We start from the raw sequence: 18,756 nt of genomic DNA, 5'->3' as shown, positions 1-18,756 counted from the left end.
GAAGAAAACAAGAAGAAAGATAATGGCTTTCTGAGTCTACAACAGACACATGCAATATACGTATATAAGCAAGAAAGGCTGAAATAACATAAATTCTCATCCAACACTATCAGCCACACCAAAGCCTTCTGTTTCAGGTCTGCTTGGAAGAAGATATAAAAGCAGATGCCTAACACCTTAAGAAACCTTAGAGACCATGTATCAAACCTGCTGATTCCAACATTCTCTCCAAATTCACAAAGACAGAACACTTTTTTTTTTTTTTTTTGAGACGGAGTCTCGCTCTGTCGCCCACGCTGGAGTGCAGTAATCCGATCTCGGCTCACTATAAGCTCCGCCTCCCAGGTTCATGCCATTCTCCTGCCTCAGCCTCCTGAGTAGCTGGGACTACAGGCGCCCGCCACCATGCCCGGCTAATTTTTTGTATTTTTAGCAGAGATGGGGTTTCACCGTGTTAGCCAGAATGGTCTTGATCTCCTGACCTTGTGATCCACCCACCTCGGCCTCCCAAAGTGCTAGGATTACAGGCGTGAGCCACCTAGCCCAGCCAACACTTTCATATCTACTTTCAGCGGAAGAAAAACCAGTTTTATCATTTCCTTGTAAACCTATGCAGGTTCAATTTATTTCATTCTGGCAACTTTGTGATGAGTATGAGAACTGGCAATTGATGGTTTAATGTGCCTTGAGATCAAATTTTGATTGGAAAATATTCATTGAAAAATTTGACTAGAAAACAAACTTTAATGTTTATTTTCTTTGTGTCATCCTTGTGCTTCCCAGATTAGCTACTTTGCATCCAGAGAAGTGAAAACAAAGGTAAGCAAGGTGGCTATCACTCTGTGACATCACATGTCAACGAGGAGTGCTGGTGTTGGACCCATGATTCCCGACCACAACTCTCAGAAGGCAAAGGAGAGTTACATGGCAAGTAAATGTGGTAGACACCCAGCAGGATCCTCTCTCTCAGTTTCTCTATCTCTCCCATAGAAAAGTAGGGCTGGTCGGGCACAATGGTTCATGCCTGTAAACTTTGGGATGCCCAGGCGGGTGGATCACCTGAGGTCAGGCGTTCGAGACCACCCTGACCAACATGGAGAAACCCCATCTGTCCTAAAAAATACAAAAATAAGCCAGGTGTGGTGGCGGGCGCTATAATCCCAGCTACTCGGGAGGCTGAGGCAGGAGAATCACTTGAACCTGGGAGGCAGAGGTTGCAGTGAGCTGAGATCGCACCATTGCACTCTAGCCTGGGCAACAAGAGTGAAACTCCGTCTCAAAAAAAAAGAAAAGTAAGGCTGCCAAGTACAGCGGGTTACGCCTGTAATTCCAGCGCTTTGGGAGGCTGAGGTGAGATTATCACCTGAACCCAGGAGTTCCAGACCAGTCTGGGCAACATCACAAGACCCCATCTCTACAAAAAATAAAAAAATTAGCTAGCGTGGTTGCACGCATCTGTGGTCCCAGCTATTTGGGAAGCTAAAGTGGGAAGATGCGTGAGGCCACAAGGTCAAGGCTGCAGTGAGCTATGATCATGCCACCGCACTCCAGCCTGGGCAAAAGAGAGACACTCTGTCTTAAAAAAAAAAAAAAAAAAAAAGTAGGGCTAAGTAAATTTACAAAAGAATATAGCTTAAAATTGGGGCAGAGTCAACAATGTCTAAGATTGCAGGCCTCTATTGGGAAAGGTAACTGTGATTTAGGAAAAAGGATCTAGAAGGTTAAAAATAAATAAATAACGCTGCTCAAATAGCTTCCATAATGGGCTAGAGAAAAAGGAGGTTTGCTCCTCCCTTGTGCCCTCGCTTTAGATAAAGCTACACTTAAAAACTGACTTCAGCATGGCTGCTAAATTCCTTTGGCACAAACTCCCTGAGTCTCTGAGACCTATTTTCCACAGAAATGCTAGTTGGGAGTTTCAGTCAGGATTAATTTAGATTTTTTTAAATATGTACATGTATCAGAATCATTCATCGAGGGGAAGTTCTGATATATCCATTCCCAGAATTCTCTTAAGACATCTGGTCTCATTAGAAGATCAAATAGATCCTCCAGATTCATTAGCTGTTTAACAAAGTGGGAATTATTTTCTCACTGCTCTTGTGTTTGTGAGATATTCAAGACACAGGTGGAAAAAAATAACTGAAAAAAAAGTCAATCTTCTTGACTCACAAGGACAGCTCTTTCAGCAGAATACAAAACTCTGGAATTAGCTCTTAATTTCTAAAAACACAAGGAAACAGCCAACAGCATAGGTCACTTAACAGATTTGGTTTAAAGATCAGAAAATTTTATAATTAGTGGTTCACCTATCACCTGGTTACAATCCTGTATTCTCTTTTTTTTTTTATGGACAGTTTCATGAATGCGTGTGTCATCTTTGTGCAGGGGGTCATGCTAATCTCTATAACTTTCCAATTTTATTGTATGTGCCACCAAAGTGAGCACCCTGCATTCGCTTTCTGCTATCTCAACAAGCATACATAACAAGAAACCCATACTGAACCTGCCCAGCCTCTGGTAGAGCACAGGATATAATCGTGTTTGGCCGCTTTAACTGCAGAGCACAGCCCATATGCTGTCACTGAACCAGATTCTCCAGGAGAGTAAACTATCCACAGAGGGTAAGGCACTAGAGAATGCTTCAGAAACTCTTTCAAGGCCCAGAAGTGCTGAATCCACTGTACTGAATGATACCCCAGGGGCCTGAAAGAATTATCGTAGCTTTTTTAAGTGTCTCATTCACTCCCAGGGGGTCATCTGGACTCAGGGAAAATCTGTCTCACTGATTATTAGTGATTTGGTAATTGGATGGTAGTGATGGACTTCTGATAACCTCGAGATTTGCTTTAGCTTCACTGGCAAAGGACTGTTTTTTTTTTTGGAGTCAAAGGTTACACTGTCTATTTGTGTGTGTGTGTGTGTGTGTGTGTGTGTGTGTGTGTGCGCGCGCGCTGTGGGGGATGAGGGAATGCACACAAGAGGACTGCTTCTTTGAACCTGAATCTACCAGTCCCAGTTCTGCCATTCAGTAGCTGTATAATCATAGGCAGATTACATTCCCTTCTGCCTCAGTTTCTTCATATGTAAAAAGAGGTGGGGTCAAATGATCTCAATCATCTCTTCTAATTCTGAAAAACCTTGTGATTTCTAGGCAATAAGTATCTTTTGATGCACATCTGCTGTTGCAAAAGCTACAAGTTTCAGAGTATTAATTTCATCTTTCTCAAGCCATTATTTTGGATGAAGACCAGAATTGTCCTTTTTAAGTGTGTTAAAAAAACAGAGCAGCTCACTTATATGTGTCCTCTACCCTTTTCCCTTTCATCTTCCAGCTCTGAAATTCCATGGTTTCTATGAGAGTTGGGGAGTTGTAATTTCCTCTTTTTCATTCCAATATTTTGAATGAAAACCAGAATATCTTTTTTTACACCTTGTAGATGTATAGAAAAACAAAACAACTCACCAAATTTCCTGGCCCTACTGTTCCCTTAACTAGCAAACAAATGAAATCTGTATTCTCTTTTTTTCCTACATGGTAGAATATAACTTGTCCTGAGAGAGTGAGCAAGAGGTCATTTCAAAATTGCCTAATTAGGAGCAAATATGTGACTTTTCATCTTTGGGTTTTAGAGGTATAAAAAAACTGTCCAATAAGTATATCACTTGATAGGCAATTTGCTGTGAAGTTACCAAGAAAAGGACAGATATTTAATGAATAAGACAGGCACAATGGCTCCTGTCTGTAATCCCAGCACTTTGGGAGGCCAAGGCAGGATTGCTCGAGCCCAGGAGTTTGAGACTAGCCTGGGCAACATAGTGAGACCCCTGTCTCTACAAAAATAATTAAAATCAAATTGAATAAAAAAGAGCATTTATCTTCCTAAATGGTATTTTTAAATTACAACCTTAACAGAAAGATAGGGTGGGGACTCAGACTGTGGGTTTCAAGGTCATGCCAGGAGGAAGAGACCTTTTTTTCAGAGTTATTATCCTTAATCGTAGCAGGTAGGCAATGCCAATGGATAGCCGATAAAACCTCCTCTAGAGCAGCAAGGTTTCCTGCAGGTCATGCCTCATTAATGGGCCGTGAAATCAATTTAGTGAGTCGTGACCAGAATTTTGTAAAAAACAAAAAATAAATTAGACTAAAGTAGAATAGATAGAAAATATCAGAGTGCATCACTTGTAGGTTATGTACTATCTGGTGAAACTTTAGTTTAGTTGTGTGTATGTGTCTGTGTGTTTGTGCAACTGTGTGTGTGTGTGCCCGTGTGATGTGTTTGGTACGCTATGTCCCACCCACCGTAAAATACATTTCCTACTGCGTGTCACAGTTAAAAAATTTGAAAGCCACAGCCCTAGAGATGTCTCAATGCTGGCTTCAAATGAGTTGGTTTGCTTTCTGACAAAATAAATTTATAAACGAAAAGAAAAGGAATTCTTCCAAATGTCAATAGTCACCTCCCACCTTTCTACTGAAACTATCCTTAAGTTTTTCTGAATGCTACTCTTTGTTCATTGAAAAATACTTGAATCACTCCTGTTTAATGTAAGCTGAAGGCAAACTGTGAAGTGGGTCAAAATTATCTTTCTATTCTGGGAGCATCTCCCACCCCTTGTAGATGACCCTCATGTTTGTACTTTTTTCCTTTTTCCTTTTTCATAATTTATGAAAGACTGATAAATGCATTAAACAACACCATAATTGATTGAAAATGCTTTTATATGCCCTATTCTCAAAGATATTTATATTTCAGCCAAATATTTAACCTCGTGCTATATAAAAAAGCTCACTGTAAAATCTATCTGCAGAGGAGGGAAGAGAGAGGAATAGTGGAAAAAGCAAATTTGCCCAGCTCTCTTAATGCCTTACCTGCCCATAGCTATATTTACTTCATAATGTTTCCTTTTTACATGAAAGTAATATGCATTATTTCTTTCCTTGTTGATTTGTAAAATATTTTTTCTCTGCAGCTGTCTTTATTTTTAAAAATAATTATTTATGAAACTTTTATTATAAACTCTGAGAGGAAACATGTTTTATTCAACGTTATATTTACCTTATACCCAACTTACCACTTGGCCAATTTTAGGTCCTTAATTAGTACTGATTAAAAACTTAATTATAATACAATCATACTACTCTATAACACATGTAATAGTTTTGCCAATGTTAAACTAAGAGACTACAATTGCATGTTTTGATCCTGAATATAAAATTATGTAGATTCTGCACATTTTTCATAAAACAGTAATGATAATATCAATTTAAAACAACACCACTTATTGAGTATGTAGTATGTGCCAGACTCCCATACTGGGTACTTAATCTACATATTCTCATTTTCCTTTGAAAACCTCCTCAATATAAGCACTGTTACATCTGTGCTCCCAATACCCCTCCACAAACACCACATATGCAAGTTACACATGAGAAAAACCAAGGCTCAGAGAGTGTAACAACCTGCCTATGAAGACATCATTATTAAGGGGTTAAGATAGAGTTCAGATCAAGTTCATTGGATTGTAAAAAGTCTGTGTTTTCCTCATTTTTACATTACCTAACCTTTCAATGGTATCTAAAATTATCATTTAAATTTTCATTTTCAAATACTTTACCTGTTCTATGAAGGACACAGTTTTGAATGTAAGAATATCAGGAAAGTGTTGGCATGGTTTGTTTTTTCATGAAAAATGTTCTGATTATCATAAAGTGGTTACAGACACTAACACATACTCGGAAAATATCTGGCCTAGTTGTGCTAACACAGTGCGTTCTGCTTGCCCTTTGCAGCCTGAGGTATCCTTCAGCCATTTTTAAGTATAGCAATAAAGGACATGGGAATAAAGAGCTGGATGTGTCCATAGTCTTAGCAGCGTGCTGATGGAATTTTATCAACTTATTTAGGTCTGTTCAGGTAACTTTTTTGCTTCCATGTACAAAGAACAGTGCTTAATGTAGACTGCTATGAAAGCATTATTTTCCACTTGCATGGCTTCCACATTCCCCAGACCATCTACTTGCACAGACGATATTTAACAGTAAGTCTTAAAATTAAAAGTCGGCTTTGCATTTTCTTTCTCTCAGAAATTTTACAATCAATCTCCTGTCCTAGGTAATCACAAGCTACAGATATTTAGCAGCCACATCTCTCCCTGTGACAGCAAAATGAAGAAATTGATTTTGTGACAAAATATACTTGGAAATCAAATCCAAGACTCACTTTTAAAATAGGAATGAAACCACTGACTACCAAATGTGTTTTGGTAGCCACTCTTAGATTCCAAACTTCTAAATAACTTTCCCACATTAATTCATACTTAAGTTTCAGGAAATAAAATAATTATGAATTTAAACGTAGATGCCTATACAAACAAGTACTATGTTTACAATGTACCAGTCCACTAAAATCAACAAGACATAGATTATGAGAACTACAACCCAAGCCAAGTGAACTAGCACTCACCATTTGCCCATTCCCCATCCAATGACAGTAAACATCCTATTGGAATCTGCTCCGAAAACAAAGGCTTTACCAACCTAATGTCAAGGTAAACAGTAGTAAATACCTACTTGATACTACTAACCAGTGGTATCATTTTCATTCCTTAGAGTCTAAACACTACTAAATGTTGGCATTTTTTCCTTTGAAAGAAACCTTCAAGATGACACCATTATAACATAGCTCTTTACTTGGTAATTTTCAAGAAAAATCATTTACTAGGTGCTATTTCACATTGACTTGAAATGTTTTAAGCCACAAACCATCTGAATTAAAAGGAATACAGATATTCTGCTATTTAGAAAAAAAAGCCCGAGTTTCCTATACTTTATGTTAAATGCCACCCCTCTAAATTAAGAGCTACACAGAATCAAAGCCCCAAAAAGTTAGGCTGCCATAGTCCTGAAGTCAAGGTAATAAAATTACGTCTACTCTGTAAATCATACAAAGTAGAAAATTAAGGAAAACATATTTTCAGCACCAAGAATGTATTAATTAGGAACATAGTTAGGTCTCTCTTAAAAGGGGTACTGTACGTTGTAATAGCTGGTGGCATACCTTAAGTTCTCTGAAGAAGATACTACTCCTGGCCCACTCGACAATGGAGAAGAGAGTTTGATCTGCCATTTTGCACATAAGCCCAAAGGTGCTCAGCTTTTCATGCTTGCTTCGGTTAGCCTGCTCTTGCTGCAAATAAGCCATGATTTTAGCCTGGACTTGAGGCTCATCTGGCTCACACTTCAAAAGTTCCAGTATCAGATGTGGAATGCTTGCTGGAGAGCTGGTCTGGTAACTATCCATATACGAATAGCCCATTATGGACTCGGGTGAGCTGGTATAGGGGTCTGGGTACTCAGACTTGATGGCCCGGCTAGGAAAGTGGCCATATGTTTGGTAACCTTGCAGGCTGCCGTGAGGGGGCATTGTCATGCTAATGGGGGATGTTACAAAGGGACTTCTGTCGTAGTCTGTAGGAGGCAAGGCAGCATGGTTCAGAGGTAGGCCTTTGGAGGCAGAATGGATGTTTTGAATTGCAGAGGAAATGGTCAGGTCAGAGGGCATAGCTTGGATCACCTGAGACATGGCCTCCAGCTTAAGTCCATTGGCTCGGATGAGGGCTTTTTTCTGTTGCTTCAGGGCCCTGTCTCTCTTGTACATTGGCCCAAACTTATTCCTTCCTCCACGCATTCGGTCGGCCCTTACAGCTGTTGGGGGTGGGGTGGGGGGAAGGAAGGAAAGGTATAAATAAGGTGCAAACTATTAGCATTCTTCAGATATTTAGAAATGTAAATCGACAAGAAGTGGTATGTGTGTGGTTGTTTTCGTTACAATAGCCCACAAAGATTTCCCAAAAAACTATGTCCTCTTTATTTATGAATTCCTTCCTCCAAGTGTGTGTTGTCATCAAAAAAATATTTTGGCTACGTAGGGACATATTAACTCTTTTGTGGACTGAGGAGAGTTCATAATTTTTGTTAGACATAGAAATATTTCACATAGGCCTGGTGCAGTGGCTCACACCTGTAATCCCTGCACTTTGGGAGGCCAAGGCGGGTGGATCACCTGAGGTCAGGAGTTCAAGACCAGCCTGGCCAACATGATGAAACCCAGTCTCTACTAAAAATGCAAAAAATTAGCCAGGCGTGGTGGTAGGTGCCTGTAATCCCAGCTATTCAGGAGGCTGAGACAGGAGAATCGCTTGAACCTAGGAGGTGGAGGTTGCAGTGAGCCAAGATCACACCAATGCACTCCAGCCTGGGCAACAAGAGCGAAACTCCTGTCTCAAAAAAAAAAAAAGAAAGAAAAAGAAAATAAATATTTCACATTGCTAAGAAAGAGTATCAGTTGTTCTACTAAAAGTATATGCTTTTATTATGCCAGTTCCTTATGGAAACCCAAACTGCTTTGGGGTTTTCTTTCGCGGGGGTGTGGAATTGAGTTACCCATTTTTGGATTAAATTGTGAATACTTTCCCACAAGATACCTTCCTCCCTGAAAGCCATTTTGGATACCTTGTTGCAATTACAAAAGAGTTGGGGACATGTTCTTCTTGGAAAATCATTTTCACCTGGACTTGATGAGCCCACATCAGATGATGACCAGTTATTGCTTTTAATTTAAGTAGAATTGGACATAATTAAAACAAACTCATTTCAGAAGCTGTCAAGACAGTCTTGTGCCACAGTGGTGTGTGGAGTCTGTGGCCACGACTAATAAGTTAGTTAGCAGTTCCCTCTAAGTCCATAGTGGCCAATGGCAATTAGACAGAAACTAGAGACCTTTGATAGCTTGTGACATATTGAACTTCCTGGAGGTTAAGTTTTTCAGCTTTTATCTTAGGATTAGTATCACATTAAAAATTTATTGTGAATTCTAGGTATACAGAATATTGCACAAGGTTACAAACAGTTTTTCATCTGGATGATAATTTATTGAATATTCAATTGTTTCATATCACTCCTAAGGAAGCATGAGCATGTACCACAAGTGATTTACAATTATGAAAGCTTAATTTAAAAAAAAGAAAGAAAGTTTATTTAAGGTAAAGAAATGTAGCCTTATTATTTTTGTTGAAAAGGAATTAAATGACATGCAAAATCACAACATTTGCTTATCTTCTGAGTCTCTTAGTGTAGTAAGCATCTACCACAATATTTTGCTATTTGGGAAATAATAGTGATTGATAACAAGAAAATTAATAAGCATCAATTATTTCCTTTCACGATCTCTTAAAAATGATACTGACATTAACAGTCCTCATAATAACCAAAGTGGCTACCTCTATTCAGAAGAAGTGTGTTAGCTATTCAGCAGATTTATATGATTTTTTTTTTTTAGTATTTCTATCAAGTATGAGTTCCATATAACAGAAAAGTTCCAAATAAAAATAGCCTGTGCCTCATTGATCAAATAAAATGCACTCTTGTATCTAGCACCATCGGTGATATGTATCCCTTGTTATTGCTTTATTTGCAGTATATTTAATCCATGAAAAGCCAGTAGTTCAGAGGCTAGAAAGCAGCAACATACCATAGTAGTACATGAACTACAAATTATTTACAGCAGTCACATATTAACTTTACTGCCTGCCAATCTGTACATTGTAGTATAGGGTCTGCCCTTTCGACAAAGTTCAAGTGTGGTTTTTGAGGAGCCACTTTCTTGTTCTTGTCAAATCTTTGCTAATGATTTAATAGTTCATTATTTTTCATGTTTCCTATTTCTCAATTTTTTATTTTGCAACCTCAGTCATTATCTTTTAAAAAAATACATTTCTACACTACCAAAAATATCCTACATGAGAAACTCCTTTTCACCATTAAAGGCTTTAACTCTTGCTCAAGAATCATGAAATTAGTAGTTACCACTTATGACAAGCACACCTATTTTAAAAAGGATTGAAATCAAACTTTTCCTAGGGTATCTTGATTTAAAACTTAAAGGGTATTTTACTTTTAATAGTTTTACAAATTATTCTTGTTTTAAGTTGGATTGTTTTAGTCTTATTTTCATAACCTGATCTTTTTTCCTTTTTTGTGTCAAATGAATCTGCTCCCCAAACTAAAAAAAAAGGAGGTGGGGGGGAAGACAACTAATATTTTAAATTTTCTTCCTAGTAGATGTCACCATGATTAAATGAGACTCAGACTATTCTGCAGACGAAACAGAGAAAGATCTTACAGTATTGTCAGTAGTGTTAAAATGCTGGGAAAATAATGTTACCATGCTATCAGTACAATGTTGTTTTAAAGTCCATGTCCTTGGAGAGTTTTAATAGGCAGTAGTCTTTAGAAGAATCTTACCTTCTAGCTTCATTCCAACACTTAGACATTTTTGAAAACGACAGTAAGGACAACGCTTTCTCTGTGTTTTGTCAATTTGGCAGTTCTGGTTTTCTATACATGTGTACCTTTTATTATTTTGGACTGTTCGCTTAAAAAATCCCTATAAGACAGAGAAAATAGTGAGACGTATTATAAATCTAACATCCGTCTTTTCCATTGTTTCATTTTAAGAAAATCACCAGTAAATCCTTTCATTGCATTTTTGAGCCCTTATGTGGTTCTGTGGTTTATTTTACATTTCAGCAACATCAACCTTTCCAAACTGTGCCAGGCCATGGTGGAGATTTTTCTGGTATCAGTTATATTCTTGAAGAATTAAGTCAAATCTTGGGGAGATTTGGCTACACACCATTTCATCCCAACAGTCAGAAAAAATACAATCTATATTGATCATTTTTAAAAAAAATCTGTTTTCCTATTATCCCACATGTTCCAGATAGAGGTACTCATAAAGTTCTGGCATTGTTTTAAGTAGTCTGATATAATTTCAGTGATAAGCCATTGAAAAGGCCAGTGGAAAAAACTGAATAGCAAAACACCTCAGATTTTTTTTTTTTTAAACAAATGTCAACACTGGATAGTTAAAAGCAAAAGGATTTAAAGAGTAAAATGGGAAAATGCTCATAATTCCACTGGAATATATTCAAATATGGGGACTATTTTAAAAGGCGAAACTAATGGAAAGAAAAGCATGTATCACAGATAGCTGAATTGTAGCACACAGGGTATGTGTTTTCCTTATATTTTATATAAAAGAGTTAATCAAAAATAAAATGTGTAGCTTTATAATATAATAAGGGCTTTACCAGGATAGTATTCATATTTAACCTACTCGCCACAAAGAGAAACATTCTTACTTTGTTATAGAGAATGGAGGGATTTTCCTGGTGGTGGTTTAAGTAATTGTACTAAGTTTTCCACTTAAAACAAAACAAACAAACAAAAAACTTTGAAAATAGTGAATACTGAATTTACTGGGAATATATTAAAAGTTCTGAGATAAATTACTCAAGTGTAATTTATATTAACAATATAGCATATTTTACATATTAAAATCCATGTATTTAAATAGGTTATACAATATACTTATAAAAAGTATTATATTAAAAACTAAAATCTGATTTCTTGGTCTTTATGATATAAATTTCAAAAAATCCTTAAAATTATTTTGGAATAAATCAAGATTAAATCACACAGTTGGGAATTTAGGCTTTTATGTCTGTGGATAAAAAATGTTTAGACTTGTAGCACAGAAATACTCTGAAGTTAAAATGTATTTGGGAAATACTTTGTCATATTCCCTCTCAAGAACAACGATGCTTTAAATATATATAAGTCAAGCAAAATCAATATTTAGGACTGTTAGAAATGGAAGTCTTTCTACAGCTATATCACTTTACTACAATAAAGTATTTTAGAACCATGAGACTGGCAAAGTTTTCTAAACAGCATAAATTTCTTTGCCTTTTGAACTAAATCAGACACATACTTTTAAGAATCATCTCCCTAAGACTCTCTTTCTCCCTCTTTGTCATTTTTAGTTGAGTCTTTAACAAGGGAGCCTAAATTTAGCTTAAAAGAAGTAATCCACTGGTTTATTTTGGTGTTGGACATTATATTTTTCAGGAAGCAATGTGTGAGCAAACCTTGCAGCTTTCACAGGTGAGGAGCCCATAATGGTACCCAGATACTTTATCTCCACACACGGGACAAAGCTCTTCCAGATCTTCGTCATAGGAGTAATTCACCATTTTAAATTGAGACACTGAAACAAAAAGAGAAATGTATACACACATTCAATTAATTTACATGTAGGTGTTAATCCCGCAACAGAAAGCATTTTTGGTGATTGCTGGGCAAATATCACATGGTAAAATATAAAATATAAATTAAAAACAATTTTTAGCAAGGTCTTACTGAACTATTTTTACAAGTAAAACATCTTTTGTCATCAATGAGCATGCACCTTATATAATTCCATGTGCCACAAACAATTCCAACTTCTTCTGTTAACATTTTAAACTGACCACTTTTAAACACAAGTCTCATAACTCCACAAAGCAACAAATAGAGAAGTGAATTGCATAAAGTAACAGTTTCGAATTTCTTTTAAATCCCTATGAAGTTAAGTTCCAAAATGTCACCTTCGCCTAAGGTAGAGAAACAAGCGCAAGCTTTATTCCCTCCCTCTTGAAGAGGTTTGCTGCAAGTGCACCTTGCTTACAGAGACAGCAGCACCAATTTGCAAACTCTGTCCGACAGAGAAACTGAAGCCCCGGAAACCCGCTTCTCAGGAGTAGCCCACTTGAACTAAGCAACCTGAGGCTCCCAACGTTCAGATCTGTTAGAATAATAGAAACATTCAGTTCCGTATTGACAGTACTTTTCTATTCTGGATACTTTCATCTCCTCACGTTTGAAAATCTGTGAAAATAAAAGGAAGGAAAAAGAAAATAGAGGACGCCCGTACGGGGAAAAATACCAGAAGAGTAACAGGCACACGGGAGGGTTTTGGTTTCAAAGTATTGAAGCCCTGTAATGAACCTCACATGTTTCCGATCATCATAGCAAAATATAAACACCTCGAGATCGCCCTGTTAAAGTTAGACAGAAATCAGGCCGCGACGACGCGCGGCGCGGCTCACTGCCGGGATCGGGTAACAGCCTTGCTCCGGACGCAGACCCGCGAAGGCGTCTTCGCAGCTGAAAAGATGACAAACTATGCACAGGAAGGGCAGTGACCAGGAGACCCCAGGAAGTGCCTGATCCGGTATTTCCCGGAGACTCCACATCCACACAGGTCAAGTGTGGGAGCGCGGGGCGCGGGTGGGCGGGCACCCGCAGGTCTGCGCAGCCGGGACCGTGCCCGCATTCCCCTGGGCACTCTTCGGCCAAACCCGTGGACGCACCAGGCTCTCGCCCAGGCTCTACCTCCTACTACCCAACGGCGCACAAACACGAAGCCGAGTTTGTTTTAAGTTAATCAGTGGCGTTTGCAGGGGTGGGGCAGGTGGGGATGGGAAACCCACGGCCGGACAGAAGTTTCCTCTGATTTGTTTACCAAAAAGGAAAGAGAAATAGCCCCCACCCCATCGCCAAAGTCCTCGGCCACAGTATCGCAGCAGTAATGACTTATTCTTTTGAAAATAAAGTTTTTTTTTCTCTTTGGTTCCCGAGCGCTTCGGTCGGAAAGGGCCGTCGAGGGGGTCACTAGGAGCACTGCGGCTGAGGACTGCGCGCAGACCCGCGGAGTTGAAGCGTCTCTTCCTGGGACACAGAGTCCTAGGGTGGCGCTTACAGAGGAGTGAGTTAACCAGTTTGGGAAAATTTCGAGAAAAGAGGCTCCAGAGGAGGCAGGACCCTGCTTTGGTGAAATATTAATAAAGGGATGCTAGGCGCGGTCGTCCCAGCGGTACCAGCCTGAATCCCAGCCCCAAGAGACCCCCGCCTAGGGTTTTAGGAACCTGGGGGTTTGGGAAGGGCCGAGGGTTCAGAAATTCCTTTATAGCCCCTAGACATTGATAGCTCTCCTAATAATCGCGATGACAGTCTTGAGGCATGTTTTAGGAATAAGGCGAAAAGCGTACTTTCCCAAGTGTGATCTTTTCTACCTCCCCTTCCCCCAACAAAGTAAACTCTAACTTTACACCAAAGGGGCACAGATAGGTAACTGCTTTCAGAGGGACTCCGTGTCTACCTCGGGGACCCGCCATCGAAAAAAAGACCGAGGCATGAGGTAGAGACCCTCTTGAAAAAACCCAAAGACAGAGGCCGAGTAGGGAGACGCTGCTGTGTGAGGCCTGAGCACCTTTCAGAATTTCCCAGGTGCCCTGGTGCAGCCGACTTAGGCGTTTGGGGAAGCGAACCCATCGGGGCAAAGAAGGGCCCACACTCTTCCCCAGTTTCGGTCTAGAGAAAGAACGGACGGCGGTGCCTTGGAAAGCTAGGGCCTCAGAGAGGAGCACAAAGTTCCCTCAAAGTTGGGCGCACTGCGCTGTCCCGGGGCTAAGTAGTGAATCGTCTTTCTGGGCTCCCCCACGAGTCGGACTACGGAGGCGTCCCAGGTGGGAAACAGAGCAAGCAAGAAAAGGGGGCCCCATCCCCAGGGACTCCTCCCAACAGGCAGGCCTCTAGTCTCCGACGACGCCTTGCCCCGCGCGTCCCATGCTGATTTCGAACCATAGGCTGAGGGAGTGGCGACTTCTGAGCCCAGGCACCAAAGGAAAACTACTTCTCTGGTTTGGGGGCAGTAGGTAGTGTGTATAGAAGACCCCTCTCGAACTTTCCAAAGAAAACGTTACCAATAACGTTTCTCTCTCCGCTCTCAAAATAAGCCTCTGGTTTCTCCCGCCAGAACAAGAAGCAGAAACTTTTCTTTTGGAGCCAAGAATCGTGCCGGCCTCACCCAGCGACCCCAAGGGTAGGCGCTCTCCGGAGCTGCCGGCTGAGGCCCCCAGCTCAGCCTCCCCGCGCCACTTCCCCGATGCCTCACACTAAGCTGGAATTCCAGGTGCCCAGAAGAAAGCCTGCTTTGGACCAGCCGGGTTCCCATAGCAGCCAGACCCACAGGTCAGCCTCTGGGGCCCCTGCTCCGGGGAACTCTCACAGCCCTACCTAGAGGCTTGGAGAGACCCCAGGATGACCGACGGGGTAACGGATCACACCCGCACGGCGCACGCCCTCCAGCTACGTATTTTCCCCTCCGCGGTAGGGCGACGACATGCCCGGGCGCGCCGCCCACTCAGCACGGCAGAGTGCGCAGCCCTGAACTCTGCTCTCAACACCTCCCAGCCCTTTCAAGTTCGCGCAAGGGGATGGCAGGAAGCGTTCCGGGATCACAGGCCCGCCGGTCCGTACATCCTGCACCCTGGAAGGGGCGAGGATGGAAGAGCACCGGTGACTTTTCCTAGCATTGTTCCCTCCCGGGCCCAGAGCAAATGAGATAAACTTCTGAAGGGCTTAATACAAGCCAGATCTAGAGTTGCTATTTTGGAATGCGGAGAAAATATAGCCAGCGGGATTTGTTTTTTGTTGGCAATCAAGAGCTGGGAAAACGAATGGGACTTCCATATTTTCAGATTTCAGATTTTAAAAGGAGGCAATAAACGAACCACTGCCCGCCCCCCCACCCCCAACTCACTCAGCACTATGCGTACAGGGGATGGGGTTGGGGTAACTTGTTCCCTTCATTTCTGTCAGCAGTTTTGAATTGTCCAAAGCCGAGCTGGCTACGGGTGTCCGCCTGGGCTTTTGGGGTGGTCACATGCATTCTAATACCGCTAAGACAATCCTTTCGGGGGTCACTCTTTCTGTAGTTGACTCTCCTAGACTGGGTCGCCTCCCTCCACACAAGAGTACTGGTTGAAGTACAGCTCAAACCAATTCCAAAGACGGAGAACCTGTTCGGGCGTCCAGTGAGCCGTTCCATTTCTTAGAATGATCTTACTATTCTAAAGTACCTTTAGCCTGAAGCTGCCCTGCTTGGGTTGCCATAGAGCTGGAAGCCTCTCTTTCCTTAATTAGAAGCGGCCAATTAGACGTTGCTTGGACAAACCTCTGCCCCACATTGTTCAAGAGCCGTAAACTTTTATGCCTGCACCTGGGGAGGGGGCCCCAGCGGGGCTACTCCCGCGCCCGTGCGGGGCTGGAGGCTGAAGCCTGCAGGGCGAGCCCGGGGGTGGGGAAGCCGCGGGAGCCGGAGCGCCGCGCGGCGCCTCCTTACCTTGCATGTTTTCCGGCATCTGGCCCTGTTCCCCATGCGATCGAGCCAGTCCCAGGGCTTCCGTCTCCACTTTGGGCAGCATGACAAGGCGACCGCGGGCGGGGACGGGGGATCCGTGTCGGTCCGGAAGCCCAGCACCTGGACACGGGCAGCACAGATTCAACTCCCGCGAAAAGAAGGAAGGCGCGACCGGGGTGCCCGCTCACCCAACCCTCTCGCCTCGCCAGAGCGTGCCTCCGCCTCCTCGGGGCTGCCAGGCAGGACCTCTGAGCCCTGTCCCGTCTCACAGCTCCGGAGCCGCCCCCGAGCTGCGAGGAGGAGGTCGGGGTTAAGAAAGGAGGAGAGGAAGACAGCTTCCCGGCACTCTGGTTCGGCTCCGCAAGGGCGCAGGCGGCGGCGGTGGCGAGGACGCAGCTGCCCGGGGCGCGGAGCGGTGAACAGCCGAGCTCCCGGCGGGCAGCGGAGGCGACCGCGGGGCTTCTATTGCCGCCTCGGTTGTGCCGCTGCCACTGCTCCCGGACGGCTCGGGCGACTCCTTCCCCTCCCTCCACCGCCCTCTGGCTCAGGATCGGCAGGGGTCTCTCTCCTCTTTCTCTCGCCTCCCTTCTCTCTCCCCTCCTCTCCGCCCCTTCCCCCTATCTCTCTCTGCCTCCCTCTCGCTCACTATCGCCAAGTGTGGAGTTGTGAAGTTCCAACCTCCCTCTCCTGCCTGGTCCACTCCCCGCGCGGGTCCGAGAACGGCCCTTCCCAGCCCCGAGGGTGAGGGTGCTGGGAAGGACGGGGAGAAGACGAGGGGGAGAAGGAGGTAAGTGAGGCCAGGGGTGGGGGAAAGGCTGGATTGAGGGGTGAAGACAGTGAATGGGGACGCGGGTTCCGGACTCAGGTCGGACCCTAGCCGCCAGCCAATAAGGATGAGGCTCAGGCTCCAGTCCCCCGGCCTGCCCCAACCTCTTCACCCCGCCTCGCCCCCTCCCACCCCACCCTGGCCCGGGGCGGGGGGGATGTAAATGCAGCCGGGTCTTACAGCTAGTCAGAAGCGACCTCTGTCTGAGCGTGGCGGCGAAGGAGAAGCAGCCAGAGCGGCAATTTCCTCGAACTGAGGGGAAGCGAGAAGGGATGGGGGCGCGTGTGGGCTTGTGCCCTAGCTAGTGTGTCGGATGAGGAGATGAAGGGGAGTTAAACGCCCATTTAAACCACTGAAAAGAGAAAATTCGGCTGACCGTTCTTACGTGCAGAGTTGGTCGGCGGTCAAGGGTCCTCCAGCTTCAACTCCCCAGGGCACTGAGACCCTGGAGAGGCCACACGTGGGCCCCGGCGGCCTGAAGGAGCCGAGGGTCTCGGCTCAATGAGAGGCGGGCCACAAGCCAAGAGCTCACTCATTAGAATTAGAGGAAGGGGCAGCCACTCCTATTTCCCCAGCCTGCGCCCTAGTCCCTTCGCTCACTTTTAAAAGACCCTGGACTGGAGCCCAAGATCATCTAAGCGACAGACTTTCCAGTTTTAGTGACCTGTGTTTCCACACAGAATGCAAGGATCAGTCCAGGCTGTACTTTTTCATTCTGTTGTCTGATGGGACCATCCACTTGAGGCCGAGGCCCAGCATTTAAAAAATGTTTTGAAGAACCATCTGTTACCAAGCTCTTCGACCACCAGCCCAGCCGCATTTTCAAAGTTTTCAGATCTCCTCCCAACAAGATGAAAAACATTCTTTCCAGCCTCCTGACTGCATGCGAAATGCCTCATATTCAGGGTCTGCTGTGCAACGAAGTAATTATCAGAGTCCACCCACAAGGGGGTGAATTTGAATCTCAAAAGATCTAAGTTTATTCTATTTGAATGGTATAGCGATTACACATTGAAACTGCTCAGTCCGGTATTTGGTGAACTGGAAATTATTTCAATCTTTGCAGTGCATAATTTATATAAAATGGGTTGTTTATTACCCACTCACACCTGGCAATTCAGGTACTACTGACTCTCTTAACTGATTTGTCATTTTGCTCTTCAGTATATATTCAGGATCAAAGTTATTTAGGCTTCAGCTTTAGTAGCAACTTCAGGTTTCATGGAAACATTTAAACTTACGAAGGCCTGTCCATTCGTTTGTATGGAGAAGTGGGCTGAAGTTGCCAAAAGCTCCAATTTTCATGATAGTATCAAGTATCACTGTCACCACATTTCAGTATTCCTGGTTGTTTTAAATATCACTGAGAACTAAGAAAATAAAGAAAGGGAGTCAGTTTCAGGGCTTATTGCAGTGGTTGCCCTGCTTTGCTCCTGAACTTTGAAAATCAGTTTATTTCAAAGTCTTAATTAAGAAGAACTTCCTCCCACAGCAGTTCGAAGAATTTATGGGGACACTTATGATACAGCACCTTTCCCAGATCCTAGCCTGGCAAGCATGCAGGACTCTAGACCCTTGGTCCTGAGAGGAAGCCTCCAACCCTGTGTGTGATGGTGATTTCACCTCTGCTTGGTGAAGCAGGGGGAAGTTAGGAGAATTGAAAGAAGTTGAAAAAGAGTCTGACGGGACCTTGAAATTGTAGTGTATCAAGAAACCCTGCCTTGATTTGAGGCTGAGACTGAGGCTGAGGCTGATCTAGTGAGGCAAGCTTTGTGACCATGCTCATAACACCAGCTGCCAGGGCCAGAAGGGACTTACTTAGGCCACACTAGCGACTTT

The 18,756-nt window shown here is 43.1% G+C and overlaps 1 protein-coding gene across 6 annotated transcripts in view; it reads right to left on the bottom strand.

The window, feature by feature from the left end:
• NR5A2 (nuclear receptor subfamily 5 group A member 2) overlaps positions 1–18,756 on the bottom strand; it is a 153,648-nt gene that overhangs the window by 125,345 nt on the left and 9,547 nt on the right. The window contains exons 1-5 of one of the 6 annotated variants that reach the window (XM_017896585.1): positions 16,738–16,775; positions 16,074–16,211; positions 11,998–12,116; positions 10,310–10,451; positions 7,065–7,711 (exon numbers count right to left, since the gene is read on the bottom strand). In XM_017896585.1, coding sequence (XP_017752074.1) covers positions 7,065–7,711; positions 10,310–10,451; positions 11,998–12,116; positions 16,074–16,155 — 990 coding nt within the window. In that variant the 5' untranslated portion in view covers positions 16,156–16,211; positions 16,738–16,775. The other 5 variants (XM_017896584.1, XM_017896589.1, XM_017896588.1 and 2 more) reach the window with 5 other exon arrangements.

Source organism: Rhinopithecus bieti, unplaced genomic scaffold (assembly GCF_001698545.2).
Source record: "Rhinopithecus bieti isolate Rb0 unplaced genomic scaffold, ASM169854v2 scaffold_24392, whole genome shotgun sequence".
Classification (NCBI taxonomy): Eukaryota; Metazoa; Chordata; class Mammalia; order Primates; family Cercopithecidae; genus Rhinopithecus; species Rhinopithecus bieti.
This window is presented reverse-complemented; position numbering and strand designations above follow the sequence as displayed.